Source organism: Sebastes fasciatus, chromosome 19 (assembly GCF_043250625.1).
Source record: "Sebastes fasciatus isolate fSebFas1 chromosome 19, fSebFas1.pri, whole genome shotgun sequence".
Taxonomy (NCBI): domain Eukaryota; kingdom Metazoa; phylum Chordata; class Actinopteri; order Perciformes; family Sebastidae; genus Sebastes; species Sebastes fasciatus.
Genome location: NC_133813.1, coordinates 6,814,771 through 6,842,176, shown reverse-complemented (window position 1 = coordinate 6,842,176; position 27,406 = coordinate 6,814,771). Strand labels below are relative to the sequence as shown.

At 38.1% G+C, this 27,406-nt stretch overlaps 1 protein-coding gene across 3 annotated transcripts; it reads left to right on the top strand.

Annotated features, from left to right (window-relative positions):
* Positions 1–256: 256 nt before the first annotated feature.
* Positions 257–27,406, top strand: syk (spleen tyrosine kinase). 3 transcript variants are annotated; one of them, XM_074618129.1, is made up of 15 exons: positions 257–394; positions 9,695–9,814; positions 13,356–13,815; positions 14,792–14,952; positions 18,738–18,876; positions 19,601–19,682; positions 19,817–19,869; positions 21,414–21,476; positions 22,807–22,885; positions 23,988–24,147; positions 25,473–25,682; positions 26,044–26,233; positions 26,340–26,480; positions 26,710–26,822; positions 27,089–27,406. In XM_074618129.1, exons 3-15 carry the CDS (start codon positions 13,414–13,416, stop codon positions 27,159–27,161), a joined length of 1,866 nt encoding a protein of 621 aa, XP_074474230.1. In that variant the 5' UTR covers positions 257–394; positions 9,695–9,814; positions 13,356–13,413; the 3' UTR covers positions 27,162–27,406. The 3 variants fall into 3 exon arrangements, with proteins under 3 accessions (XP_074474230.1, XP_074474231.1, XP_074474228.1); XM_074618130.1 differs by lacking the exon at positions 9,695–9,814 and having other exon boundaries at positions 293–394; XM_074618127.1 differs by lacking the exon at positions 257–394 and having other exon boundaries at positions 9,545–9,814.

Genomic DNA, 27,406 nt, shown 5'->3' with positions numbered 1-27,406 from the left:
TTTTTTTTAATATTACGAGAATAAAGTCACAATTTAGCGAGAAAAAAAGAAAATAACACGTAGAATTACTACTTTATAATATTATGACTTTATTCTCATAATAAAGCTGACCCCTGATCTAGGTCCTAATTCAAATTTGACAACATGGTAATTTATTTCAGCGAGCATGATTGGTCGGCTGAGTGAGCTCCGTTGTTTACGTCACGGTTTATGGACCAATAGGAAGTCACCCAGCAGCTGCGGAGAGGAAGTGCATCCTGCAGCCTCTCATCCTCTAAACAGAGTGATGAGAGGATGCTGAGAAGTTCTAGGCGACCTTACAGAATAAAGCCTCCTATCAATGGGGTGACAGAGAGGCGACTAACTGGAATAAATGGACAGCTCTGCAGAGAGGGTGAGTAGACTGCATATATGACCCATTTAACAGCTGCATGCTCACAGTTTCATCGCTATGCATCATTTATTTGCATGCATGAAACAGCAGAGATGGAGAGTGTTAAAGAGACGATGCTCATGGTGAGATGATGCAGTAGAGGAATTAAACGACGTAGGTAATGCGGAGGAATTAATGAGACAAAACCAGAGATCCGCCTCCCTTATGATCATCACTGAAGGGAGAAATTATACATAATATAATATAAGATAAGATAAGATATTCCTTTATTAGTCCCGCAGTGGGGAAATGTGCAGTGTACAGCAGCAAAGGGGATAGTGCAAAAAACAAAATGCATCAGCTAACACATTAATAAAGAGCTAAACAAAGTGTAACAAAATATGAACCATTTAAATAGAAGGAAGAATAAAAATAGGAGCAGTATATACAGTATTGACAATAAACAGAGTATTAACAAAATTGCACAAGTGGAAAATGATATTGCACAGTGAGAATGAAATGAAATTCCACCTGAAAATATCAGGTTATTGTCAGTTAAAATAACAATTTTGTTAAAAAACAAAATATGTAATACAATAAAATAATAAAATAATCCAATATATTTCTGAAAACCCAGCTCATTATTACAAAATCTTATTTCATCCTGCTTCTTTTTTCACAATACAGTCTAAACATTACGTATTAAATAAATAGCCAAATATATAATATGACTAAATAGAGACAAAATAAGGTAAACTGCCCCCATTAGATCGGGAAGAATCGCATCTCCAGGACCCCCGCTTCAGTACCAAATTACCATTACAGCCATCGTTCGATACCTGTGGTACCGCAGAAAACTAGTACCGTCACATTTTTCGAATTTTGGTACCGAGTTGGTACTGAAGTATCGGTTCTCGTGGCATCCCTAATGCAGAGTACAGTACCCTAACCCTAACCCAAAACTGGAGCAGAAGCCAGGGTCGGATTGACCCATGAGGGGCCCCAGTGGGCAAATTATCAACTGAAATGATAAAAGTTATTAGTATTATGACACAGGAGCAACCTAAAAGGTTCTTAGTTCAGGTTCAGTCTATGTGGTGTTCCTGTTCCTACACGTAGTGTTACCAAAGACATTTGCAATAACCACAAAAAGTTGCCTCACAGTGACTCTGGAGAACTTCAGGCCTCTTGAGGATCTGGAGCCCCGGGGCACTTTCCTGCTTTGCCTTGTTGGTGATCCACAACACGTTCTCACTCCCAACTCGTCAAATACCGCCGGTTGGTCAGTGCCCTTCGGCATCGGAGACAGACGTACGGCCGGGGTACCCCTCTTGCGTTACTTTTAAACGGACTGGGGACGGCGTTACATGCATAGTGTCCTTTCAAAGTAAACTTCCGTTTTCACATGAAGTTAGGCAACACAACCAGTTAGTTAGGGTTAGGAAACAGTCGTGGTCGACATTAACTTCACTGACTAGTGACTCACGGGACTCACAGTGTGGGGTCAGATCAGTCTCAATATTCATGAATACACACAGAAGGATTCACAAATGTATTTTGTGATTTATATATAATAACTCTCTCCAAAAAATATTTTTCAATGCACACAAAATAGTTATCGTTGTATATAAATGTAAAAAAAATCCACATAAAAAAATATATAAAGTTCACAAATATATTTCTGATGCACAAAGAAATATGTCTTGTTTTAAATAATTGTAATAGAATTCACAATTTTCATTGTAATTATTTAAAACAGGAAGCATCAGAAATATATTTGTTGTTATTTTTTTTTATGTGGATTTATTTTTTACATTTATATACAACGATAACTATTTTTGTGTCCATTGAATATTATTTTTGTGGAGAGAGTCATTTATATATAAATCACAAAATACATTTGTGAATCTTTCTGTGTGCGTTCATTAATACTGAGACTGATCTGACCCCATATCACAGGACTGACGATACCGACGAGTCACATGACTAACGACTGACGTGACAAAATAAGTCAGTGTTACTTTTAGTTTCACACAGGACACAAACACCGGCCTCCTCGTTGAAAGTGTTTGGTTTCAAGATATACAGTATGTCTCTACCTCCACCCCAATACAATAGAGGTGAATGGAATTTGGTTTGGGCTGATCACAACATGAACAGTTTCTTAATTGATTTTCCAGAAAATGCACTATAATATAACCTACTGCAGTATCACAAACTGAAATTGCATATAGCTAATAAAGATATTATTCACATCACAGATTCCTAATTTGAAGAATTTTTAGAGGTCTGATGATGCAAAAGTATTTCAAGAACAAGAAAACAAGCAAAAAATATAGAAAAGTCAGACAGTGTAAACATAATTTAGTGTCACAGAAATGTTTTCGATGACTTTTTCTTTCTTTTTTAAAATATATTTTTGATCAAGTTGTGATCACTCTGATTATTTTGGGGACTACTTGTGGGTCATTGACATGTCATAACTGGTTCAGATGATTCAGGTGGATAATTTGTGTGAAAGGGATGAAGAGTGGAAACTTGGATGTTATTGTCAATAAAAAAAAAAGGTCTGATTGCAGCGTTATTGTGTTACTGTGACACGGGTCTAGCCTTCTCACAGTGGCAGATCAGTAAGCTTTCTAGAGAAATGTATTTCCGTTTAAGAGATGCATTTCTGGCAATGACATCGGTGGAAATCACCGGCTTTACTATTGTTAGAAATGTAACAGAGAAGAGAAAATGTTTAGGGCCACTTTAATCAGCTAAATATGCAGAAATGAAACTGTCCAGTGTACAGTACAGTCACATGCTCCTGTGTTACCCTGTTGGTGATCTGTACAAAAGTGGCTTATCTCAAGCAAGCTGTATTTGACATCTTTACATCTTTAGTGTGTTCATTAGAGAACATTTGTCATGGTTTGTTCTACCGCATAACACTGAAAACAGCCACAAATGAATCTATTCACTTATTTTTCTTTATCATTTCACACTTTTATTTCTTTTACTCATGTGTTTCCTCCTTTTTTGCCATTTTGCCTTTTCACATAATTCACATGACCTGGGTGTGTCAACATTTTCGAGGTAGAAAACCGACTTTAATCGGAATTCTACCATTCAGTGCAATGTACAGTAATTAATCAGCAATGCTGTTGATATTTACTGTATATATTGATCCTTGTGCACATGCCTGATAGTGTAGTGATTGTCCAGAACTGTCTGTAAAGTTGAAGTGTGAGTGCAATAAAATATGAACAGTGAAACTGATCCTTTTTTTGTCATTTGTCCATTTTGATTTTTTCATACCGCTACATATTTGTTTTTTCATGAAATGTTTTATAAGCCCCAACAGGCTTATGACATTTAGTGTCTTTTTGTCACCTTGTATGTTCTGTGCTTTGTCATTCTTTATGTTTACAAGGAAATGAACTGTGCACACTTGGGGTAACAAACTAGATGACATCCATCAGACATTTAGTTTGAGAATGAAAGAGTTAAAATCAGGTTATAGGATGATAAAATGGGGTGAGGATAAGATCTGCTCTCGAAAGTGAAAGGACTGAAAAAGGGAATTGCTAACCAACTTAACCCTCTGAGACCCACAAGAGACCCGTTTTTGTCTTTTTTTAGGGGGGTCCAGGGGGTCTTTAGGGGGAGATAGCAGGTCAGCAGTAGATGTCACATAGAAGTGGTGTACATCATCTGAAAGCTGGGAACCTGAAGATTAATTTGAGATACAGCTCAGCACTGTGTGTCAAATTGTTCTAAGGGTTTAGAACATTATGATCGAAGTATATGATGGTCATCCCCATGCTCTATTATGTCTCATAAATTGTTGCAGCAATTTTTGGGTTGATATTTATTACACAGATTTGGTGCTAAATTTAACCATTTTTTTCCACTCGAGAATTGATAAAAAATGACTAATATTCCCTCCAAAATACCACATTAAGACACCAAGACCTTGAGGAACACCATAGAAAAAGCCATGCTGTGATTTGGTATTAAAAACTTTGGACATTTGGAGATTTCTGCAAGAATTGCATTTTTCGGCGATTGGTTGGCGAGCACTTCTGTTGTGTAAACTGCTCAGAAACCCCCTTATTGTCAATCTACCTAGGAAAGCCATCCATCCTCTGAATGTTCTAGGTCTCTAGTTTGTGGCTGTAAAGTTTCATGAGGCTGTGATTATCCCAGAGGTCACCACAGGTCATTTTAGACAGTGAGGTCAAGTCTCAAAAAAATTATATCACTACAATGAAATGTCTACTATGGGGACTAACATCATCACACATGAATACAGTTGGGCTCATTGGATCCACAAGAGTCTCAGCTTTACAGTGATACACAATTTATGCAATTCAAGACTGTTTAGGGACCCCAGTATGCAGAAATATTCAGATACACCATTTTAGAATAGGTGAAAATAACACATTTATACTACATGTGATTATCATAAAGTGGGCATGTCTGTAAAGGGGAGCCTCGTGGGTAACCATAGAAACCATTTTCATTCACATACCTTGAGATCAGAGGTCAAGGGACCCCTTTGAAAATGGTCATGCCAGTTTTTCCTCGCTTATATTTAGCCCAACTTTGGTAGCGTTATTTAGCCTCCTTCCCGACATGGTATGGACCTACTAGAGCCTCTGAAAGACAGTAAAGATGATCGCCCACGATCCTGCTGGTCTCAGAGGGTTAAAGTAATAACTTCAGTTGGTGGCCTCTCTGCTTTCTGTTTGTAATATTAGTATTTGTATTTTGATGCCATGGCAGCGTTGTTTTTTTTAAACTTTCTTGCCAATAAAGCATCTTTAAATTGTCTACCCAGAAAAAACAAGGGAATTTCTTTAAGTCAAACCAACAATTGTTAATAATAGAAAACAGGAACTTGACAGAAGCAAAAAAGAGAACTGCAACTCGCCCGGACATACAGTTAGAACATCTGAAGAACACAAAACCTATTTATTCCCTTTGCACAGCTGTTCTGCTCTAACGGAGCTCCGTCAAGCATGCTTACATTTGTTTAATCAAATTAAAATATTTCTCTTTGAATTGGCTTTGGGTGGGTCCATATATATTTTTTTAGACTTTTCATGGTTCTGCATCATTTAGCTGTGTCGGTAAAAGTAGAAAAAGAGGCCACCGTGGTCTGCAGTCGTCTGTGGGAACTTCAGTACTTTGTGATGAAGGGGGGGGTCTAAATCCTCTCTAAAGCTTCCTGCCACAGCAGATCCACCCTGACGCTCGTCTCCACTAATATTAGGTAACACTTCAGACATTGAAATAAAGCATATCAATTAACTTTGTATTCTTTCCCTGGAAATGTATTAAATAAATTACAAGCTATTGGGAAATATAATTATTAAATAATGTTTATAATAAAGTCATTTTTGATACATTTTGAGATAAATATTGGGGTAATTTGGCAGTAATTCCAATGAAATTTCAAATAGGTTACTTGCTAATTATCACCATGAAATTTGCAGACCTATAAAATGAAGTGTTACAGATTTCCTTTATTGAGACCTACAGTGTGTAGATCCCCTTCAAGGCCACATTTCAATTGAGGTGAGAACGGCTAAGGAAGTGAAGACAGTCGACTTCCTCTAGTTGGAAGAGACGTGAGCAGGAAGGTCGCAGTACGGAGACCACAAAGAGTCAAGTAGACATCGTATGGTGAGATTTTCCATCCCTGAGTGCATCAACTCCAAACAAACCTGAACCACCTTGAAGATGAACTACAGTCTGTCTGTAGCCTATTTTAGCTTCAAATGTCACCGTGTTTGCACAATCTCTGCCTCGCTGTGTTGCAGACAGCGTTGCTGTTTTCCTTTTCACTTTGATGCAGATCGCTGTAGCAGGATCGAGAAAATTATACTTTTTAAAAAATATTTAATTTTAGAATTTACATGAAATACATTTTTAGAGATTGACAAGAGACTAAAACATGGAGGTTTTTCCATGTATTCATGTGTTTTACTGTCAGATACAAATCTGGAAAAGCATTTGAAAACTGCAGAAGCATTTTCTAAAGAAAATGTGTTATTGCTGCACATTGATGCAGATAAGTGTTATTTTTAATGACTTTATAATCATAAGAAAACTCAATGTGACTCAATGGGATTTTACCTTTAACTCCCAGGAAAGAAAGTATTCTCCATTTCTCTCTCCGTCTCTCACTCACAAGGTCCTTTCAGACACAACGGCACCACTGCGCTCTGAAACCCGTTATTTCAAACGGCTTGCGCCGCGCCACGACGGCTTTTCGCTGCGTCAAGCAAAGACCAACTTTGGGCGCTGCACGCTGTGGCGAGCGCAGCTTAAACATGAACTCAAACTGTTCTGTGTCGTGAGTATAGACTGCTCTCTACCACCGGGAAACGACAGCTGGTGTAGCTCTATTGTCGTCCAGGTGGAAACAGTAGGGATTATACACACTGTTCAGTTCCAGAAACAGGCTGAGATAACGAAAAGGAAAGAAAGTGTGAAAATTTGTCATAAATCGGGAGAAATACGGGAGAATTGTGACCCCAGGAGGAAACCGTGAGAGGGCGATGAAAATCGGGAGGGTTGGCAAGTATGATGGTTACCATTGGAGTCACTTTGGGATTAGGCAACAAAACTTCTATAGTTAGGTTTAGGAAAGAACTACATGATTTGGCTTAAAACTACTACATTTTTACAGTGAAAATGAAACTGAATGTTGTGAACACGGGACACGAACAAACAGCTGATTGTAACGTGAAAGTGAAACACGGACAGCGGTCTCCTGGATGAAAGCCTTGTGTTGTTGGACCCATCCACCTCCCCTCCTGCCCGCCCGGTGTGTGTCTTTCCGCTATTTAAAGGGGCAATATGTAAGAATCAGAAATTGCTTGTTAACAGTGCTTCCGTGGAGTTTGTGTTGGAGACTGAGTGGGCTGTGGTGGGAGCTGGTTGTTTACTGGCGTTAGCGGATTCCATTTCTAACCGAACGTCATTCTATCGTTGCACACTGTTAGCCCTGTAAGTGGAACACGCATGACGTCACATCCGTTGGATTTTCCCGGAAAAAATCGTCCAGTATTCTTTGCATTAAATTCAGCAGTCTACATGCTGATAGAGGAAACACAGAAAGTCGAGGAAGGAATAATATTTTTAGGTTAGGTTACAACCTGTTCTCACATTGGCAATGAAAAACGCTTAAAAACATTTATACGTGTAAAAACGTACATACCGTCCCTTTAAACTACGTCATCACACTTCCAGCGCACTTTCCCCGAGCATTTACTGTTGCCACGGATCGGTTTACATTAATGGAACGCCCGGTGCGTTTCATACCGGCACTAAAGGATGCCTTGTGCGGCGGTATCACACGCAAACGGCCGTGACAAAGCATCGGTATTGGATGCCCTGGGAATGAGAACGAACCACAGATACCGTAGTTTTTTACCGTGTTAGATTTATTGATTGCTGTCGGGATGTTAAGAGAATTTCAACAAATATAACACACAAAAAAAGAAAGAAAACACCTTTTAAAATTGCATTTCTCTATTTAATTGAATTGAAAGTACATTTTTAGGACATATCTATAATCAGCAAAAGGGCGGTGGTGGTGTGATGTCTGTATTTTACTGACAGTATGTTGCGAGTGTGAAACACACCAAAGCCAGCTAGCACTTCCTGATCGGTAAACATGTTTTGCTCACACATGACTGACTAACTGTCCCTACACTGCTCAGTGCTGAAGCCCATTGAGTCTACTCCTGTCGTATGAAATGTGATATATAAATAAAACTTGATTCATTGATTAATTGATTGATAACACTCTAACACACGCACACAAACAACCACACACACAGTCGTCGAGGACATTACATAGCCTACATTCATTTCCTGCAGACTTACCCTATAACCCAAACCATAACCACTACTCGCATGTGTGTCATTTAGTGCATGTTTGTGCATGTGAATGTGTGGCCCTACTGGCTAGCTCAGGACGCCATTCAGACTGCGGTTACATAGCCGAGAACTCCGTCCCGACCCACGGCGCCGTTGCGGAAGCGTAGCACTCACCCTCTGGGTCCCCCCTCAGGTTAACACTGATAGCTCGTTTAGCATTGTTGCCATTGTTTTCACTGTTGGTGTTGTTAGCACCAACTGAACCCTAAGTTTGCTCCCGATGGGCAGGCCAGCAACTCACTGGACGCCATTGGTGCATGAATGTGTGTGTGAATGAGAATGTGTTGTCCGGTAAGGTGGAAAGACACTACAAAAACAAACAAACAGGAAACGATGAAAACCAATTAATTATAATTAACTATAGTTAATAATAATGTTCTATTGAATAATCTGGTAACACTTCATTTTAATAATAATTAGCAACCTATTTGAAATTTCTTTAGAATTACTGCCAAATTACCCCAATATTTACCTCAAAATTGATCAAAAAGTACTTTATTATGAACATTATTTAATAATTGTATGCTCAAATAGCATATAATAGTTCAAATAGGGCCCTTAGGCTTGAGAAGCGGCTGTGCACTGCTCTTCATCGGAAGTGGAAAACTAATAGAAGACACTTCTGATCAGGCACAAATCTCACAATTGTCTTTTTAAGAAATTTCAAATTTTGCTAATTATTATCTATTTATCAGGAGACATGGAAATAAAACATATAAATTAACTTTGTATTCTTTTTCCTGGAAATGTATTAAATATATAACCAGCTATTGGGAAATAGCAGAATATAATTATTAAATAATGTTTATAATAAAGTAATTTTTGAGGTAAATATTGGGGTAATTTGGCAGTAATTCCAAAGAAATTTCCGAATAGGTTACTAATTATCACCTAATTACCATGAAATTTGTAGACCTGTAAAATGTTGCTATTTTTTTTTTAGCTTTCAGCTGCATCTCACGGTTGTCTTCATCAGTTTTTTTTCTCAAGATATTTTTTATCCAGCTACAGTAAAGTTTCCAGTGTCAACAAAAAGTTTCTCTCTCAATTAAAATACATTTTTAAAATATATATGATGAAACACATCCAAAGTTATTTGCGTTGTCACTTCTGTCACTGCAGTTGTCACATCATTTCCTGCACGCAGCAGACGTGGTGGTCAGTGTTCAGATAAAAAAAAAAAAAAAAAAGGAAGTAAAAGAATTAAATTGTCAAGGAAGTCGTTGAAATGAGGAAGCGTCAGTGCTCCACCACCTCACTATGTACCAGTACGCAGACTGACTGGTAACTGGTCCAGCTGGAGAACACAGTCGGGATCAAACTGTGAGTGACTGACTGTTTGGATGTAGGTTTTTGACGGCAGTATTGTTTGTTTGTCAGGAGCTGGGCTGAATTTAAGATGTTCACATGTTGCTCAGACGACTGGCAGCTGATATGCTGACGGACTGAAAGAACCAAACTAAAAGGAGGATTAACACTGGAACTACTTCAACACATACAGTAAGAGCAATATTTTCCTTTTCTGTCTGGTTAAGATAAGACTTGTCAGACACTAGCACAGTTTCAAAGTGTTCAACATTTTTTTGTGTAATCCAAGAATAACAGTTCCTTTTCTAACTGGATTTTATCACGTCAATTCATCTCTCACTTTGCTGTTTGATGAAACAAGATCTGCCAAAGGGCAAAGGGAGTGAGATCATTCACCGGTGCAGTTGCCCTCGTTTCAGGAAATTAATTATCTTGAATTAAATAAAACACATAACAGCATGGAAACAATTTTATGTGTTTCATAGACATAAAATTGCCCTATAATATTGCACTTTTATTAACTTACCATGCACCACTGATCTTACAAATTAAATTAATATTTTACTAGTACTTTACGAGTACTGTACTTAAGTTCAATTTTAGGAACTATAATTTATTTCCATTTCTGCTACTTAATATGTCGACTTCACTACATTTCAGAGGTCATGTGGTACTTTTTTACTGGGGATGCACCGATACCGGACCTGTGACAATGGGGCTGATCTATTAAAGTCAGTGCTATGTTTTATTATATATATTTTATTATATACTGGAATTTTTTTATTCCCTTTTGGGTTTCGACCAATTTGTTGCTGCATTAAAAAGGTTTACTCTTTAATTGTAATTCCTGTTAATTTTTTTAATAGATTTTTTTACCAAGTTATTGGTGTACGATTTCTTATTTAAATAACAATTCATTAAATTCTATGTATATATTTGTTTAACAAAGATAGGAAAGCAATGTTTAAGTCACATAAAAGAATGATCCCAGTCACTTCCACACAGTGAGGCATACAGCTTATTATTTAAACACTGGTATCAGATCGATACTCGGTATCGGCCGATACCCAAAGCTCAGGTATCGCTATCGGTATCAAGACTGAAAAAGTCGGATAGGTGCATCCCTAGTTTCGACTACACTACATTTACTTTGCAGATTCAAATCTAACCTAATTTAAACACATGAGAAGCTCATAAAATACAAAAAGTACCTTCTACCTTCCCCTTGTCACATTTGAGAAGTCTATGAGTTGTTAGCAGTTCCCCTCTAAACTTAACAGATGTTTTCATTTAAATAATAGTTTGAAACCAAATAATAGTTTAGACTAAATAGACTAAATAATAGTTTGAGACCAAAAGGGATAAAAGGTATTATTTCATTGATGTGTGTAGCACAACTTTGTCTTTGCTTCTTTCCAACCACATTAATCATCTCACGACTCCCCCAGATTTCCCGCCCAACTACATGTTAACAAGGTTGATAAAATGTGAATAAAGAATTACATAATATAAACACAGTATTGTAGCGGTGAAGCCATTTCCATCATTTTCATGTAAATGGCCACAAAGAAAACTTAGCCTCAAATTACAGTATCTTTCAACATCGATGTATACAATTCTGAAAACGCTCTGAAACATTATAAAACATCAATAACAAAAATAGAATACAAAAATACAAAAATTGTAACATATTTGTAACATATTGTCTTTTACAATATACAATTTACCTTTATTTAAAAATACTATAATTGTACTAATAATTGTACTAATTGCAATAATTGTAGAGTGTAGAGAAGGGTGTTCCTGCAAAAGAGCAGCTGTATGATAATAAAATAAAAAGTTATATGTTCTTGTGACAACAAGCTAGCAATAATAACGGGTCCCTGGCACCAGCTGAGTTCATCCAACAGACTGAAAGCTGCATTAATCAACTTTTTTTTTAAATATTATATTATATTAATGGATCAACAATGGGAACTACCTCTAGAGGAGTAACGGTGCCTTCAAATGAAACTCATGAGCTCGTTTTACAACACGGGAAGTCGTGTACACGATATGTTTGGCGTTCAAGCGGTTAAGTCGTGAAGAACACCGCTGCTAAGCAACGGCAATATCAACGTTACTGTCGGCGTCTAGAAGCCACAGAGACTAACGATTTAGCAAGCTAGCAAGTGGGTAACATAATGCAGTAAATGCAAAGACATAATGAAAGAGGAAAAGGATTAGGCCGTTGGGAATACCAACATTTTCCTCAGTCATATTATAAAATTACGAAGATAAACTAAAATTACAATATATTAACTTATTATGCACTGAAAAATGAACTCTCATGGCCGCCGCCATTTCTGACAATGTCCACAAACACATCACAACTCGTGAAGCCTTCAGAAACTTTCCACTTAACGAGGTCGTGAACACCACAAGAGGTGGGCGTTCAAATGGACGACCCCATTTGAAGACACCACAATTTTACATTGCAAACAAATGTCGTACCACTGCAGCATCGGTTCCCCTTTCACATGGTTGATTTATCACTTGTCAAAAAGTAAATTTAAGATATCTACAAACACAATAAGGGTGCTTTGAAACACGTTTCCATAGATTTCTTGAACTGGCCCTTCGAAACGCATGTTGAGGATACGACATGCTCCATATTCAGACTGTTGTATGTTTTAGATCTTGAATGAAATAATCAGTTATTGGACAGAACAGCTTCTTAAAACTGATCACAAACTAACTTGCCAGAGTGGTCAAGCTTGAAAAACTCTCTGGCATCTGTAAGACTGCAGACATGCAAGACTGCAGTGCAGAGGCGTTTGCACAGGTGTCTTCATGTCACTGTATTGTGGTTACTCTGGTTACGGTAACAAGCATCTCTCTGTGAAAAGGTGTAGACACGTTTTTATGGCTCAAGGCCTTAAGTGTTGCTTTTCAGTGTTGCCCTGCTAGTGCAGTACAACAGTGGTGCGATGCTGATCAGTCTGTAGATTGTTGGATGGACAGGGTGCTAAAATAATCCTTTGACGTGATGAAATCTAATGTTAGTAGCAAGCTGCAGGCATTTTGTCAGCCCTTGGTTGCATATTGTGGCGCTGATTGGTTTCCCCTCACCAACATGTGTGACCAACTACTGGTCACATTGTCTTGAGATTTGGTATTGACATTCATGGAGTGAAGGGTTGCATGATTTATCAGTCATCCTGTTGAACTCAATATTTTGTGACTCCATTTTTCATTAATTTCTTGCATATTTTAAAGGTCCCATATTGTAAAAAGTGAGATTTTCATGTCTTTTACATTATAAAGCAGGTTTAAGTGCTATATAAATACTGTTAAACTATCAAAACGCTCAATATACGGAGAAATACACACAGCCCGTATTCAGAAATTGTGCGTTTGAAACAAGCCGTTAGGATTTCTGTCCATCTGTGATGTCACAAATATACAATATATAGACCATTAACACGGTTTTAAACATAAACATTCTAAATGTGTCCCAGTTTATTTCCTGTTGCAGTGTATGTGAATAACATCAGCTGACAGGAAGTAAACATGGACCGAAGCTGTTGCCTAGCAACACAATTCAGTTTTTGAACATTACAGCATGTAAACATGTTCTAGTAGAAACACAAAATACAAGTATGAACCTGAAAATGAGCACGATATGGGACCTTTAGCAGTATTTTTTTCGGAGTAAATTAATCTTGATTGTTATTCTACTTTTGCTTTTAAGGGTTAATTGCATCCTTCGTTTGAGGACTTAAAAAGGGAGCCCCAATCCAGAAGTCAACATGGCTGACGTGGTGAACACATTGCCATTCTTCTATGGCAACATCACCAGGGAGGAGGCGGAGGAATACCTGCGGCATGCGACCACGACCAACGGCTTATACCTTCTACGGCAAAGCAGAAACTATCTCGGAGGCTTCGCGCTGTCCGTGTTGCATTCCAACCGCATCTACCACTACACCATCGAAAGAGAACCCAATGAAACGTTCGCCATCGCTGGCGGTAAGAGCCACAGGACCCCCGTGGATGTGATTGACTACCACTCCCAGGAGATGGACGGCCTCGTGTGTCTGCTAAAGAAGCCCTGCAACAGGCCCAGAAACATGCAGCCGAAGGTGGGGCCGTTTGAGGACCTGAAGGAAAAACTGATCCGGGAGTACGTGAAGCAGACGTGGAATCTGCAGGTTAGTTCCGGCTCTATCCAGAAGGAAGGTCATTTAGGCCCTGTTCACACCTGATATTAACATGCGTCCTGAGTGATCCGAACACAAGTGGACAGCTTTAAGTACGTCTGTTCACACCTCGCATTAGGATCCACATGAGTGGCCACTTGTGATCTGATCTCACTTCCCCGCTCTATATGCAAATAAACAAGTAGTAAACACACGGCTAATACAGCAGACGTTGTGATGTAATATTACAGGAATGTCTGTAGTAATATCCTACATATTCGTGAATTTGGGTACATTTTATTAACATTTTATTAACATCAAAATCCGCCGGGGAGGAAAGCAGGCAGGCGGGTATCAGCTCCTTGCAAAGCAGCAGAACAGAAACACAGACACATCTCCGACAGTAGGATACAAATAATGCACTTCCTGTGCCTAATCTGATAGTCTGTAGATATGTAGCCTAAAGATTAGATATATTTTTTATAAAATACAGCTGTACCGACAGCAGAATACAGTAGAGCACAGAGGCCGTTTCCATGCTGCGAGACAGACAAGTGCTCATCTGCCTGTCTATTCAAATGAGGAGCTCAGAGACCCTGTGGATCCCAGCAGGACGTCAGTTGAGTAGGCGGTCCTTAATGTGGCCGAGGACACGTTCGCGTACACACTGCTAAAAGAATATGGCCATATGTGGCCCAGACCACCCCTGAATGTGGTCTGAAAGATCCGATCTCAATGGGTCTTGAGTGCGTTCACATCTGTACTTAGAACTGTCCACTTGTGATCCGATCACTGAGGACGCATGTTAATACCAGGTCTGAACAGGGCCTATGTTCAGAGCACACTTCCAATTTTGTAAACATAGGTAAAGATGGCAACAGTAGAGGTGGTTACTATAATAGTGTTGTTGAGAACACGTCAGAAAAGCTCGGCCTGAATATTGTTCTTATTAGAAGCGCTTGCTTATAGTTCATGTGTGTGTGTGCAGGGAGCAGCTCTGGAGCAGGCCATCATCAGCCAGAGGCCTCAGCTGGAGAAGCTCATTTCCACCACTGCACACGAAAAAATGCCCTGGTTCCACGGATCGATATCACGAGAAGACTCTGAGCCCCGGCTTCAAAAGGGCTCCCGTACAAGTGGAAAATTCCTGTAAGTATTTTACAAGCGTCTTTGGCTGTGCATACAGTAAATGGTGTGAAATTAATTGTATCAAATCCATCCAAATTTGACCAATTATTTCACTATTTTTGAGAATCTTGCAAATTTCTCCAGAGCTCACAATATCCATAACATGCTCAGAGAATATACCCATAAACACCTCCACTCTCCACATTGAATAATCACATTCACATCCACCGTTATGACCCAGGTCACACAAAATTCAGCCGATTAGACTGTTGCCAGGCTATTAAATAGGCGTTATCGGTCGCTATAAGCCTCATAGATGTTGGTCAATAGGGGCCCACTACACCCACTAGTAGGTTTTATCATATATTCACATGGTAGATCACCGAAAGAAGGTATTAAAGAAAACGGCAGTGACCTCTAGAGACTGTAGTAATTATGGCAGGAGCAGAAGCAGAAGTCGGGCGCTGTAGTGTAGACAGCATGAAACACCATAAGGAGTGGAGGAGTTCGCATCCCGTGTGAAACCAACAATGTGTAGTTGTCTTTGTGTTCGCAGTTATTTTAACCCAAAACACAATGTTTTTCCCTAAACTTAACTGAGTGGGGTTTTTTTTGCCTAAAGAAGTTGTAGTTTTATTGCATAAACCTAAATAAGTTGTAGTTTTGTTGCCTAAACCTAAAGAAGCCTTTTTGTTTGTGTTCAAAATGTAACGTTTCATTCGGTTTTAAAACGTGTTAGAACGTGTTGCTTTTAAGTTTCACTTTCACTTTTACAACGTGGTAGGCCCCAAATGACCCACATCTATGGTGCTTATAGCGACTGATAACGCCTATTTAATGGCCTAATAACAGTCGAATCCGATGCTAAGATACAAGGTTCTTCCTGCGTTGGTGAGCGATTTTAGCTAGAGGTTGGTAGATGGACAACAATGGAAGACGTAGCACTGATATTGTTGTTACTGAATTTCTTTTTAAGTATACTGTATATGCACACACAACAACTACGTACATCAGTAATATTGCTTTGTATTCTATTTAATTCAATACATTAAATGTTTAAAATGTGTCTTCTGCTTTGCTATTTAAACAAAGTGAGTGTAGAGTATTTGGCTGCTGCAGCTTCAGTTGAAAGGCAGCGAGTGGTCTCGGCTGAAGAAACACAGAGGACACACACCTCAGCACACAGACACCCACGCACACACAAACACACACACACACACACACACTGTGGTTTCCGCTCTGACAGTTTGCAAAGGACTTCCTGAAGTAGCCAAACAAGAGGAAGAATGACAGCAGGGCGACATGCGACTGTTCTGTCCTTTTTCCTCACGAAGCGTAGATAGAAACATTTTGTTTCCACTGAAACACGTTTCATGTTACGATTAAAGCTTTACATCAAGTCACCTGCAAAGTTTCAGTGCTGGCTTCCTAGAGTGGCAAATAACAGCTAACAAAAACACTATTATAATTGGTAAGGCTCTATTTTTAGATATTTTAATTTCCATAATATTTTTGCATTTTCTATGTTTATAATTTATTTATTTTAGATTATTTTTTTGGGGGCTTTTATTCCTTTAATGACAGAGACAGATATAGTTTTTTGAAAGGGGCAGAGAGAGGGGATGACATGCAGCAAAGGGCCGCTGCGGTAAGGACTTAGCCTTGGTACATGGGGCGCCTGTTCTACCAGGTGAGCTACCGCAGCAGCCCCATATTCAATGTTTTTAGAATATAATTTAGATCACAGAAGAGACGAGCATAGTTATAAATAATGACACACAGGCCAACGATTTAAGTTCCTGTTTAGTGTCTGAAACAAGGCTCTTCTCTTTATTGCTGTAATGTCTTCAGATCCTAATGTTTGAACATATTTCACACATTTATTAACCAACAAGGTGCAGCTGATGTGATACCAAGTAAATGCTATTAAAACTTTCCCTGGTGGCAAATATCAAAAAGTAAAATAGAATAAAATGATTAATATTTCAAAACAAGATGCTCTACAGGATCATGAAGATTAAAATATTTCAAGACTAAAACAATAGAGATATATATTTATATTTCTTTCTTTTATTTATTTAACTATTCAAATTAATTGTTGAAGGTCTAATTGTTGTTTGAAATCCTTTTCTGCACTACTGGTGGAGAAATACTAAACTCCACTCTATAAAACTATAACTCGATTAATAGTCGTTGCCTAGAGACGGTTATATATTAAGACATTTAGTACAACAATATAAAAACAGACCTTCATGTAATTTAAGATTATAATTATAGTATATATTATTATTAAGATTATTATTTTTCCAAACAACAAATTATGGCATGTGTTTGCCACCTAAAAATGACATTTGAAATGCAATTGATGATTTCACATTTTCAAATGTAAATAAATATGATATTTTACATGTGAAATGTCTTGAAACCAAATACGCCTTTAACAGTATGTGACATCTGTGTGTGATAAACCACATGTGCTGATCTGGATTAATTTCATGTAATATGTATTTTCAATTTAATTTAATTTAATTTAATTATTAATTTCATATAGTATTATTATTATTACTTTGAATCATATTTTTCAATAAATGTATGTATGTTTGCTTTATCATTTTCATCTTGGTATAACTGTTGAAACTTTGCATTTGCACAAATATTAATATCAAACAATGAGTAAAAATACAGATAAATAATAGACTATATGAGAGTTGTTTGTCATTGTGTGACACAGAGAGGTGATTTTTCACAAAAAAAAAATAGGATGCGTTTTAGTTTTGTGTAAATATTTAAATATATTTATCTAAAGTTTAAAATTTGCAGGTTGTGGCCAATCGTGTTAAATGGTGTGAGCAAATAAGAGTAATTCATAACAATATGAGGAAGAGTTCTTATTGAAAGCTGTCACTTCAAAGGTTAAAGTATCTTAAAGGTGCATCCATCACAAAAGTCTAAACCATAAACCACAAGCATTGTAGTGGATATATAAATAATCTTATTACATGTCTACAGACTCACTCATGTGAAGCTTTTCTCAATGTACCTCAATGTATTTCCTGTATTCCACAACGTCCTGTGTTTATGGGAAAGCTTGAGGTTGAAATTTCATGGTATTTAGGTGATAATAAGAAAGTAACATATTTGAAATTTCTTTGGAATTACTGCCAAATTACCCCAATATTTACCTCAAAATGTATCGAAAATTACTTTATTATAAACATTATTTAATATTTGTAGTAGTAATCATATTTCTATTATTATTACTGATACTATTACTGCTATTATTATTATTATTATTAGTAGTAGTCACATTTATATTATTAATACTGCTAATATTATTATTAGTAGTCATATTTCTCTTATTATTACTGCTACTATTATTATTAGTAGTCATATTTCTATTATTATTACTGCTATTTCTACTATCACTCTATTATATCCATCGCTATTGATTATTGTTGTCAGTCCTATTTGTATTACTACTTATAGCTGTTGTGCTATTATTGTGGTTGCTTTGCGCCTCTCTCTCTCAACCCAACCGGTCGAGGCCGCCCACCCAGAGCCTGGTTCTGCCCGAGGTTTATACCCGTTAGAGGGAAGTTTTTTCTTGCCACTGTCGCACTGAGTGCATGTAAGAGACCCTACAAGGATCTCTTGTAGGGTCTCTAAATTATAGAGTACAGTCCAGACCTGCTCTATACGAAAAACATCTTGAGATAACTCCTGTTATGATTTGACGCTATATAAAAAATGAATTGAATTTCACACCTACTTGAATTAATTTCTTCTTCTTCTTCTTGTGAGTGCAGGATCCGACAGAGAGATTTGAATGGATCCTACGCTCTGTGTTTACTCCACGAAGGACAAGTCATGCATTATCGCATTGACAAGGACAGGAATAGCAAGCTCTCGATCCCGGATGGCAAAAAGTTTGACACCCTGTGGCAGGTAAACAATGTTTTCTTCATATTTCTGTTTATTTTAAAGCTGAAGTCGGAGAGATTGGAACAAATATGATTAAAAAAAGTTATTTTTATAAAACGGTCGCTCTATTGTGACAGTAGTACATGAAACAGGTAACCTGAAAAAAATCATGTCCCTCTGTGTCCTCCGGTGCTCCTAACGGCATCTGCAAGATTTCACAGACCGGAGGAAAACAAGCAGTCAGAGCTGATCTGAGGTCTGCTGTCCAGCTGCTGTCTATGAGAGCCGGCTGTCAATCACTCGCGAACTCCGACCAAACGGTCAAACTAGGCAGCGCTGATCAAATCTGAATCAATATTATGTTACGTTAATGCCTATTTCTCGCCTCAAACGTCTTCAGAATCATCTAGTAGTGCACGGTTTAGCTGTAAAATGAGAAAGTTTGTGACGCCACCGCCATTGTGAAACCTGGTGAAGGAACGCCAAGTACCGGTCACTAGGCAAATAAGAAACGCTCTCTCGATGAAATGCCCTGTGATTGGTCAAAGTCTACCGTCACAGGCTAGATTTTCTAAAGCCTGAATACAGAGCCATGAGGAGGTGCAGAAGTCTAGTTATCTCTCAGAACACTTGAATTACAATATGCTGAAAGGTTATTATGGAATTTTTGCCCAATGATGCCAAAAGTATACTACATACTGCCACTTTAACGTTGATCTTTAACTATGAATTTCTCTCTTTACCACAGCTGGTGGAGCACTACTCATACAAACCAGACGGCCTGCTGCGAGTGCTAACAGAACCCTGTCCAAGACCTGAGGGAGATATCGGTAAAAACAAATGCTCACAACTAAAGCAAGACTGTCATTCAAACAGTATACTGCATATTAATTAATATCTAACATCTAAAAGTATAGGAATGTATTCAAATCTGATCTACATTTGTTTTATGCTGTGTTCATAGGGCTGATAGGACGGCCACTACTCCCACGGGACCACCCTGGATTAACCGCCTTTGTAAGTTTTGTGTAATTAATTCATTTGCATATTCTCATGGTCTAAAAAACAGGAAGTAAGGTCATCCACTCACATGTGTGTCTAACCAAAGGAAATGAGGACGCCACCTGTACACCCGCCAGCTAGCTTGAAACATGTCTGTTCATCTTCTCGCATGTGGACGGCTAATATTGAAAGAGTTGGTTCACCAAAAAAAAAAACGTACTTTCTCACTTGGTATTTTTTCTTATTTATTAGAAGTGCTCTCTAGGGTGGCCTTAAAATTTAGAAAACATAATGCGTAGTGCCATAGAGGATGCCCTATATGGTAGGAAATGTCACACCGCGTATTGCCGAGTCTCCAGCTGGAGGGAAGGGAGGCACGGGAGAACCAGAACCAGGATAAAACGGGGTAGACTGTCAGACCCTGCTTCTGCAGTAAAATGAGAGGTTTTCTAAAGGCACTCTGGTGCGTGGAAACACTACTGCTTTTGTCCACAAAGCCAAACACAAAATGAAAGTTCCTCGATGTAACTGTGACTATATCGAAATGTGATGTGTCCATGAAGATTGTGACACAAATGTGACTTACATAGTAATGTTACCTTTGAACAGACGTAGCATATCTAAATATATCAGGAAAGGGGAAGTTGACCGAGGTTCTGCCGGGTTCCAAGCTTGCTCAATTCAGAAATCTTAAAGGTCCCGTATTGTGCTCATTTTCAGGTTCATACTTGTATTTTGTGTTTCTACTAGAGCATGTTCACATGCTGTAATGTTAAAAAAAAACGTTATTTTCCTCATTCAGTCTGCCTGAATATACCTGTATTTACCCTCTGTCTGAAACGCTCCGTTTTAGTGCATTTCAATGGAATTGCAACCGAATTGCGTTGCTAGGCAACAGTTTGGGTCCATGTTTACTTCCTGTTAGCTGATGTTATTTACATACACTGCAACAGGAAATAAACTGGGACACATTTAGAATGTTTTCGTTTAAAACCGTGTAATGGTCTAAATATTGTATGTTTGTGACATCACAAATGGACAGAAATCCTAACGACTTGTTTCAAACGCACAATTACTGAATACGGGCTGTGTGTGTCTCTCTGTATATTAAGCGTTTTGATAGTTTAACAGTATTTATATAGCACTTAAACCTGCTTTATAATGTAAACGACCTGAAAATCTCACTTTTTACAATATGAGACCTTTAAAGATAGATATTTCCAAAACCTGGTCCAATAATCTGTCTACATGTATAGACACCTCTAGAAGGAGGTCAGAAAATATGTTTTTTTCATAATTTGGGTGAACCAACCCTTTTATTTTTGTCTTCCTCCTGACCGTAAAATGAACTTGGGAATGTTGTATACTATATGAACAGTCTACTTCTTGTATTTTGCAGTTGAATGAGTCAATAAGACGACACATAATGTTGACACATCCTTGTTTGGAGCTAACCAATTCCCCTGAATCTGTTTCTACTGTAATGCATCATGCATGGCCATAACATTACCAGGTCCGCCCTCTGATAACCTCTGTGACCTTTTTTTTTTTTTTTTTAGCACAATGCAGCAGGTGGACTTCTCTCCAAACTCAGAACTGTTCCCATACCCGGCATAAAAAAGGTGCACTAACGGTCGCAGTCGTGTGCAACCCCCTAACCTTTCCCCCTGTGTGTGATTATGCTTCAGTGTCGTTTGCTGCTACTTACTAACACCACAGTCTTCCTTGCGCTTTATGTGCTTTTCTTTATCACGTCCCCTCTCCATCCCTCTGACAGATCCCAGATCAGATCAGAGCAGATAGCTTGGTAATACATCATTTTACAGGTCCGCAACATTCATAGGTGATAATTAGCAAGTAACCTATTTGACATTTCTTTGGAGTTACTGCCAAATTACCCCAATATTTACCTCAAATTTGATCAAAAATTACTTTATTATAAACATTATTTAATAATTATATGCTAAAATAGCATATGATGGTTAAAATAGGGCCCTTAGGCTTGAGAAGCAGCTGTGCGCTGCTCTTTATCGGAGGGGGAAAACTAATAGAAGACACTTCTTATTGTCTATACACAAACGTTTTGTAATTATTTGCTAATTATTATCTATTTATCAGCAGACATGGAAATAAAGCATAATAATTAACTTAGTATTCTTTTCCTAGAAATGTATTAAATATATTAACAGCTATTGGAAAATATAATTATTAAATAATGTTTAGAATAAAGTAATTTTTTATATATTTTGAGGTAAATATTGGGGTAATTTGGCAGTAATTCAAAATGAATTTCAAATAGGTTACTTGCTAAATATCACCTAATTACCATGAAATTTGCAGACCAAATAGTTTCACAACTGGAGCTGACTACAATTCAGTTTGTGCGACCTCATAACAGTTGGGCTACTTTACAATCTAACACCATCCAGTGGTTACTCACTGTAATTACATCCTGAACCACAGTCAGCAGCCTCTTGCTTGTTCCACATCCCTTCTTTGAACGCATATTATGATGTTAATCCCATGCATTTATATTCTCATCCTCTAATCCCATTGTATGGACGATCATACAATGCCCCCAATTAATGGACACGATTTATTACAGTGATACTGACTAGTAGCTGAATGAAAACATATTCCAGAAACCCAAATGTATTAACCTTTTGCCAATTTCATATACTTTGATTCAGAAATTGCTGTCATTTCAGTACTTTTTCTCCACTTAAGACACGGATGAATGAGTTCTGAACTTCAAATTCTAATGTTTGAAAGATTATTGAGCCTAAACATTCAGCAAGTATATCACTATAATACAGGTTCCATAGAAAGTGCTGCTTAATTTGCTCCTTGCAGATCAGGCTACATTTCAGCAGTGCATCATGTATGTGTTTTATGTGTTTTCACTCTGTGTGGTTCTCTCAAACGTTGTCTCCTCTGATAAACTGATAACAGAACCGGGGATCTCGACACAACGCCACAGATAATCTCAATCCTTACGAAACCAGGGTGCCCAATAATCCAGGCGGCAAAGGTAAATTATTTAAGATGTAGCGGTGCGAGCATATCTTGTATTCAATAGAAAGTTGAGAATACTGCTGTTGTCGCGATTGAGAATTTAGATTAAATTAGATAAGATTCAACTTTATTGTCATTGCACATAGTGCAAGTACAACGAAATGCAGTTTTGCATCTAACCAGAGTGCAAACTAGTAAAGGGCTGATAAGACAATATATACAAATGAGGATATATTGGTGTATATACATAGGCATATACATATATACAGATTGTAATTAAAGTGCAAGTGATCGACATGTGTTATATTCAATGAAAAATAGCTTAACTATAAATTGCATGCTGATGGGATATTGTATAACAAATTTGTATAAGAGTATTATAAACAATAGATGATTTATACAGGTGGAGTTATATATATACACAGAGAGATTATGTACATAGAACTATATGCATATGGGACTAAGTGAATATATATAAGATGAATATAGGAGGGTAGATATGCCTTGTCTGCTATTACTTTGATTTCTGTAGAAAGGTACAGATACAGACAACCTTCCTTTAAATAGTCAGTCTACGCTAATTATACAACACATTTTCTATCATATTCCTTGTAGTATCAAGCTTTGCAGTGAACGAAGGTTACAATATTGTAACCCTAGTTCTATAAGCACAGACGGAGCCCTCTACTGGACTCTATTGGTAATACTTTCCTCCAGTCACAAGCACACATTCGCCCACAGGGGATGTAGCTACCCGAAACCTGTGCGGACCCCACAGTATAAGGCAGCGTCCTCCACTGCCGGCCATCCCACGGTGGCGTCATTTTTCCTAGGAATAATGATGTTGTGGATATCTGAAATGATAAATTGTGAATAGGAAGAATATCACTGTGGATATCTGAAATGTTCATTTTGACTAGGAAGAACTGAATTACAGATATCAGCAATACATATCCAGTGTAGCTATCAAGTGTTAAAACGGCTTGCCACAACTTCCTCTTGCAACACAGCCCAAGATACATTGGACTCTCAGGTTTAAGAGTGCAGTACAAGACAGACTGATGTGTCAATCACTCCATCACTATCCCACTAATGTGACACGGTCATTTCTCCATCAGAGGCCATGCCAATGGACACGGAGGTATACGAGAGTCCATACGCAGACCCAGATGAACTGAGGACTTCCACAGTGGATCGCAGTCAGCTCTTCTTGGAGGATGGAGAACTGGGCTCTGGGAACTTTGGTACAGTCATGAAGGGCATCTACAAGATGAGGAAGTATGCTAAATCACACAACATCACATTATATATTATAGACATAATATTACAAGAAAAAAGTCGTAATTTAATGAGAATAAAGTCATACCATTTCAAGAAAAAAAAGTCATAATATATCGAGAATAAAGTCATAACTTTACAAGAAAAACAGTTATTTCCTCCTCCACAAAAGAGGCAGTTTCCCCATCAGGTTCTTTCTTCTTAAACGCAATTTCTTGCACAATCTTTTCAAGGTCCTGATACTGATGATAATGTGGTGCTAATGTGCCAAAAGATTAAGTATTTCGTTATTTGTGAAACAAGATGCTCCACGTTCCTCATTTTCACACAGGCGGCACGCTGCTCTAGTTCCCCTCTAAAATAACACGTACCATTACTACTTTATAATATTAAAACTTCTGACTTTATTCTCATAATATTCCGACTTTTTTTCCCCTAACCTCGTGACTTTATTCTCAGAATATTACGACTTTTTTTTCTTGTAAACCAATGACTTTATTCTCGAAATCTTTGATTTGTTTATTTCTTTCCTCAATGTGGCCCTATTACTGTGTCGTATGACTCACAGTAGTATTTTGAGCTTGGGGATAAAATTGGCAAAATACAAGCAAAGTAATTAAAACAGCATAAAAGGAAAAATAACATGCAATTTAATACACAACTGAGGCAATAGCCCAAGATCCTAAAATAAAATATCCTTGTTCCAGCTGTCCAAAGACACCACTCAATACCATTTCAAAATGCCATGTAAAGCCTTATTAGATGGATCCAGGGGCCCTTTTCTCTTTGCTGGGATATAAACAAGAATCGGACCTACTGTAGGATTATCACCCCTTTTATTCACCCTATTAATTGAACCAGCTTCCATCAGATGCAGATGATATAGGCTACTATATATAACCAAACCATCAATACCACTCCAAGCTATTTGACCAGTTGATGAAATAGTCAGATACCATGCTACACATCAACTAGCCAAAGTCCAAGATGGACTTGTACTCGTCTCGTTCCCAATGTAAGTCTATGGGAAAAAGTCTTTTTGGGCCCAATGGTATCACGTGACGGACACGGAAGTTGTAGTACCGCCGTTTGGCTACTGTGAAAATTGGCATCAACGACCGGTGCTCATCTTGGGGGCTTGATTATATACATATGACAATTCCCACTTGTTCTGAACGCAGCATGGTGGCACACTACATACACAAGCACATCCACCTTTCAGCACACCACAGCAAGTACTACTTGAAATTTATTGCATCGGTGGCGAGTGTCAACACAGACCAGGTGGCACAGTCATCACAACGCTAACCCTCCCTATGTATTAGGACGGAGAAGCCAGTTGCAGTCAAAATCCTCAAGAATGATGACAGCAACCAATCAATGCACGAGGAAATGCTGCGAGAAGCCAACGTCATGCAGCAGCTGGACAATCCGTATATTGTCCGGATGATCGGTATCTGTGAGGCAGAGAGCCTCATGTTGGTCATGGAGCTGGCCGAGCTCGGACCACTGCACAAGTTCCTGCAGAAAAACAAGTACGTACTGCAACTAGATCCTGATCATTCTCTGGTTTGGTTTGAAATAAGATTTTCATAGAGACCAGCCTATGGCAGCGTATTATCGTTCCTAGTGTGACAAAGGATTTTATCAAAATTTTAGTTCAGTTTAAGATGAAGCAAACATTTCAACTATAATTAAAAATTATTTAAACTTTGATATTAGTATTGTATTGATAAACCACGTTCTTTCTAGTTTAAAAACTGATCTTTGTGAAACTAATGTTCAGAAATATCAAAAGATTCTTAGTGATCAGCCTGTCTTCTATGTCATTTGAGGTTTAAAATAATTACAATAGCAGTTAATGTTATAATCAAACTAACAATTGATCATCTACAGGCAAACAACCATAAAGAACATCACAGAGCTGGTCCACCAGGTGGCTATGGGGATGAAGTACCTGGAGGAGCATAACTTCGTCCACAGGGACCTCGCTGCCAGGAACGTGCTGCTGGTGACGCAGCATTACGCCAAGATCAGCGACTTTGGCCTCTCCAAAGCTGTCGCTGAGGAGCAAAACTACTACAAGGTACAGTAACTGACAAATAGTGATGATGGATGCAGCTTATTTGTAATCCGAGGCTGCAAAATGACCAATGTAACGTGATGTTTTGTTTGTGTGTCTCCTCCACCAGGCCAAGGGTCATGGGAAGTGGCCAGTGAAATGGTATGCTCCCGAGTGTATAAACTTCTTCAAATTCTCATCCAAAAGTGATGTGTGGAGCTTCGGGGTGCTCATGTGGGAGGCCTTCTCCTTCGGCCAGAAACCATACAAGGTACAAATAATCTCAAACCAACCTGAGTGGAGTCATTAATATATAAATCACAAAATACAGTTGTGAATCCTTCTGTGTAAAATTAATATTGAGACTTATCTAACTCCATAGTGACACCAAAAAATCACTACTTATAGGAAAAATGCCAGTGATACCATTTCGAATGCATTCCTTTCAGAGGTATTGAGCAATATTTGCACCTTTAATCTGAATGTTTCACTGCTCACAGGGAATGAAAGGAAACGATGTCCTGCAGATGATTGAAAGTGGAAGCCGTATGGATTGCCCAAACAACTGTCCACAAGAGATGTATGACCTCATGAAGACCTGCTGGACATACAAGTAAGGGACAAGTTGTCTCTAAAGCTGGGCATACACTGTATACGATTTTAGAAATGTTGTCGTGTAACCCCTGCTGTACGAGTAGATCGTATGCGATGTATGTACGTCTAAAATAGAAGAAAAAAAAAAAATTCGGTCCAGAAACGGGCTAAAATCATACAGTGTATGCCCAGCTTTAAGTCATCACACGGTTAATAGTTGGATCAACAACACACTCTTACACCATAGAAATAATGTTTACTACTTTCTGTTTTCCTGTGTTGCAGGGTGGACCAAAGGCCTGGATTTAAAGTCGTTGAGCCTAGACTACGAGACTATTATTACGACATTTCACAGTGATTCTTCACATGGAGGTTATGAGATTATGCAAACCGTTGCTCGTTGTGAAAAAAAAAATGCATTTAATCATGTATGACTGGAGATGGTTATGAATTATAAATGCTGTTGTAAAGTATTGAACTTGAACTGGAGGATTAATTCTAACTTTTAAACATAATTATGCAAATGACATTTATTTTATTACTTTTCTTGTTCCTTCCTGAATGTAAACAATATGGAAGTTGTAATAAACATATGCAAGTCTA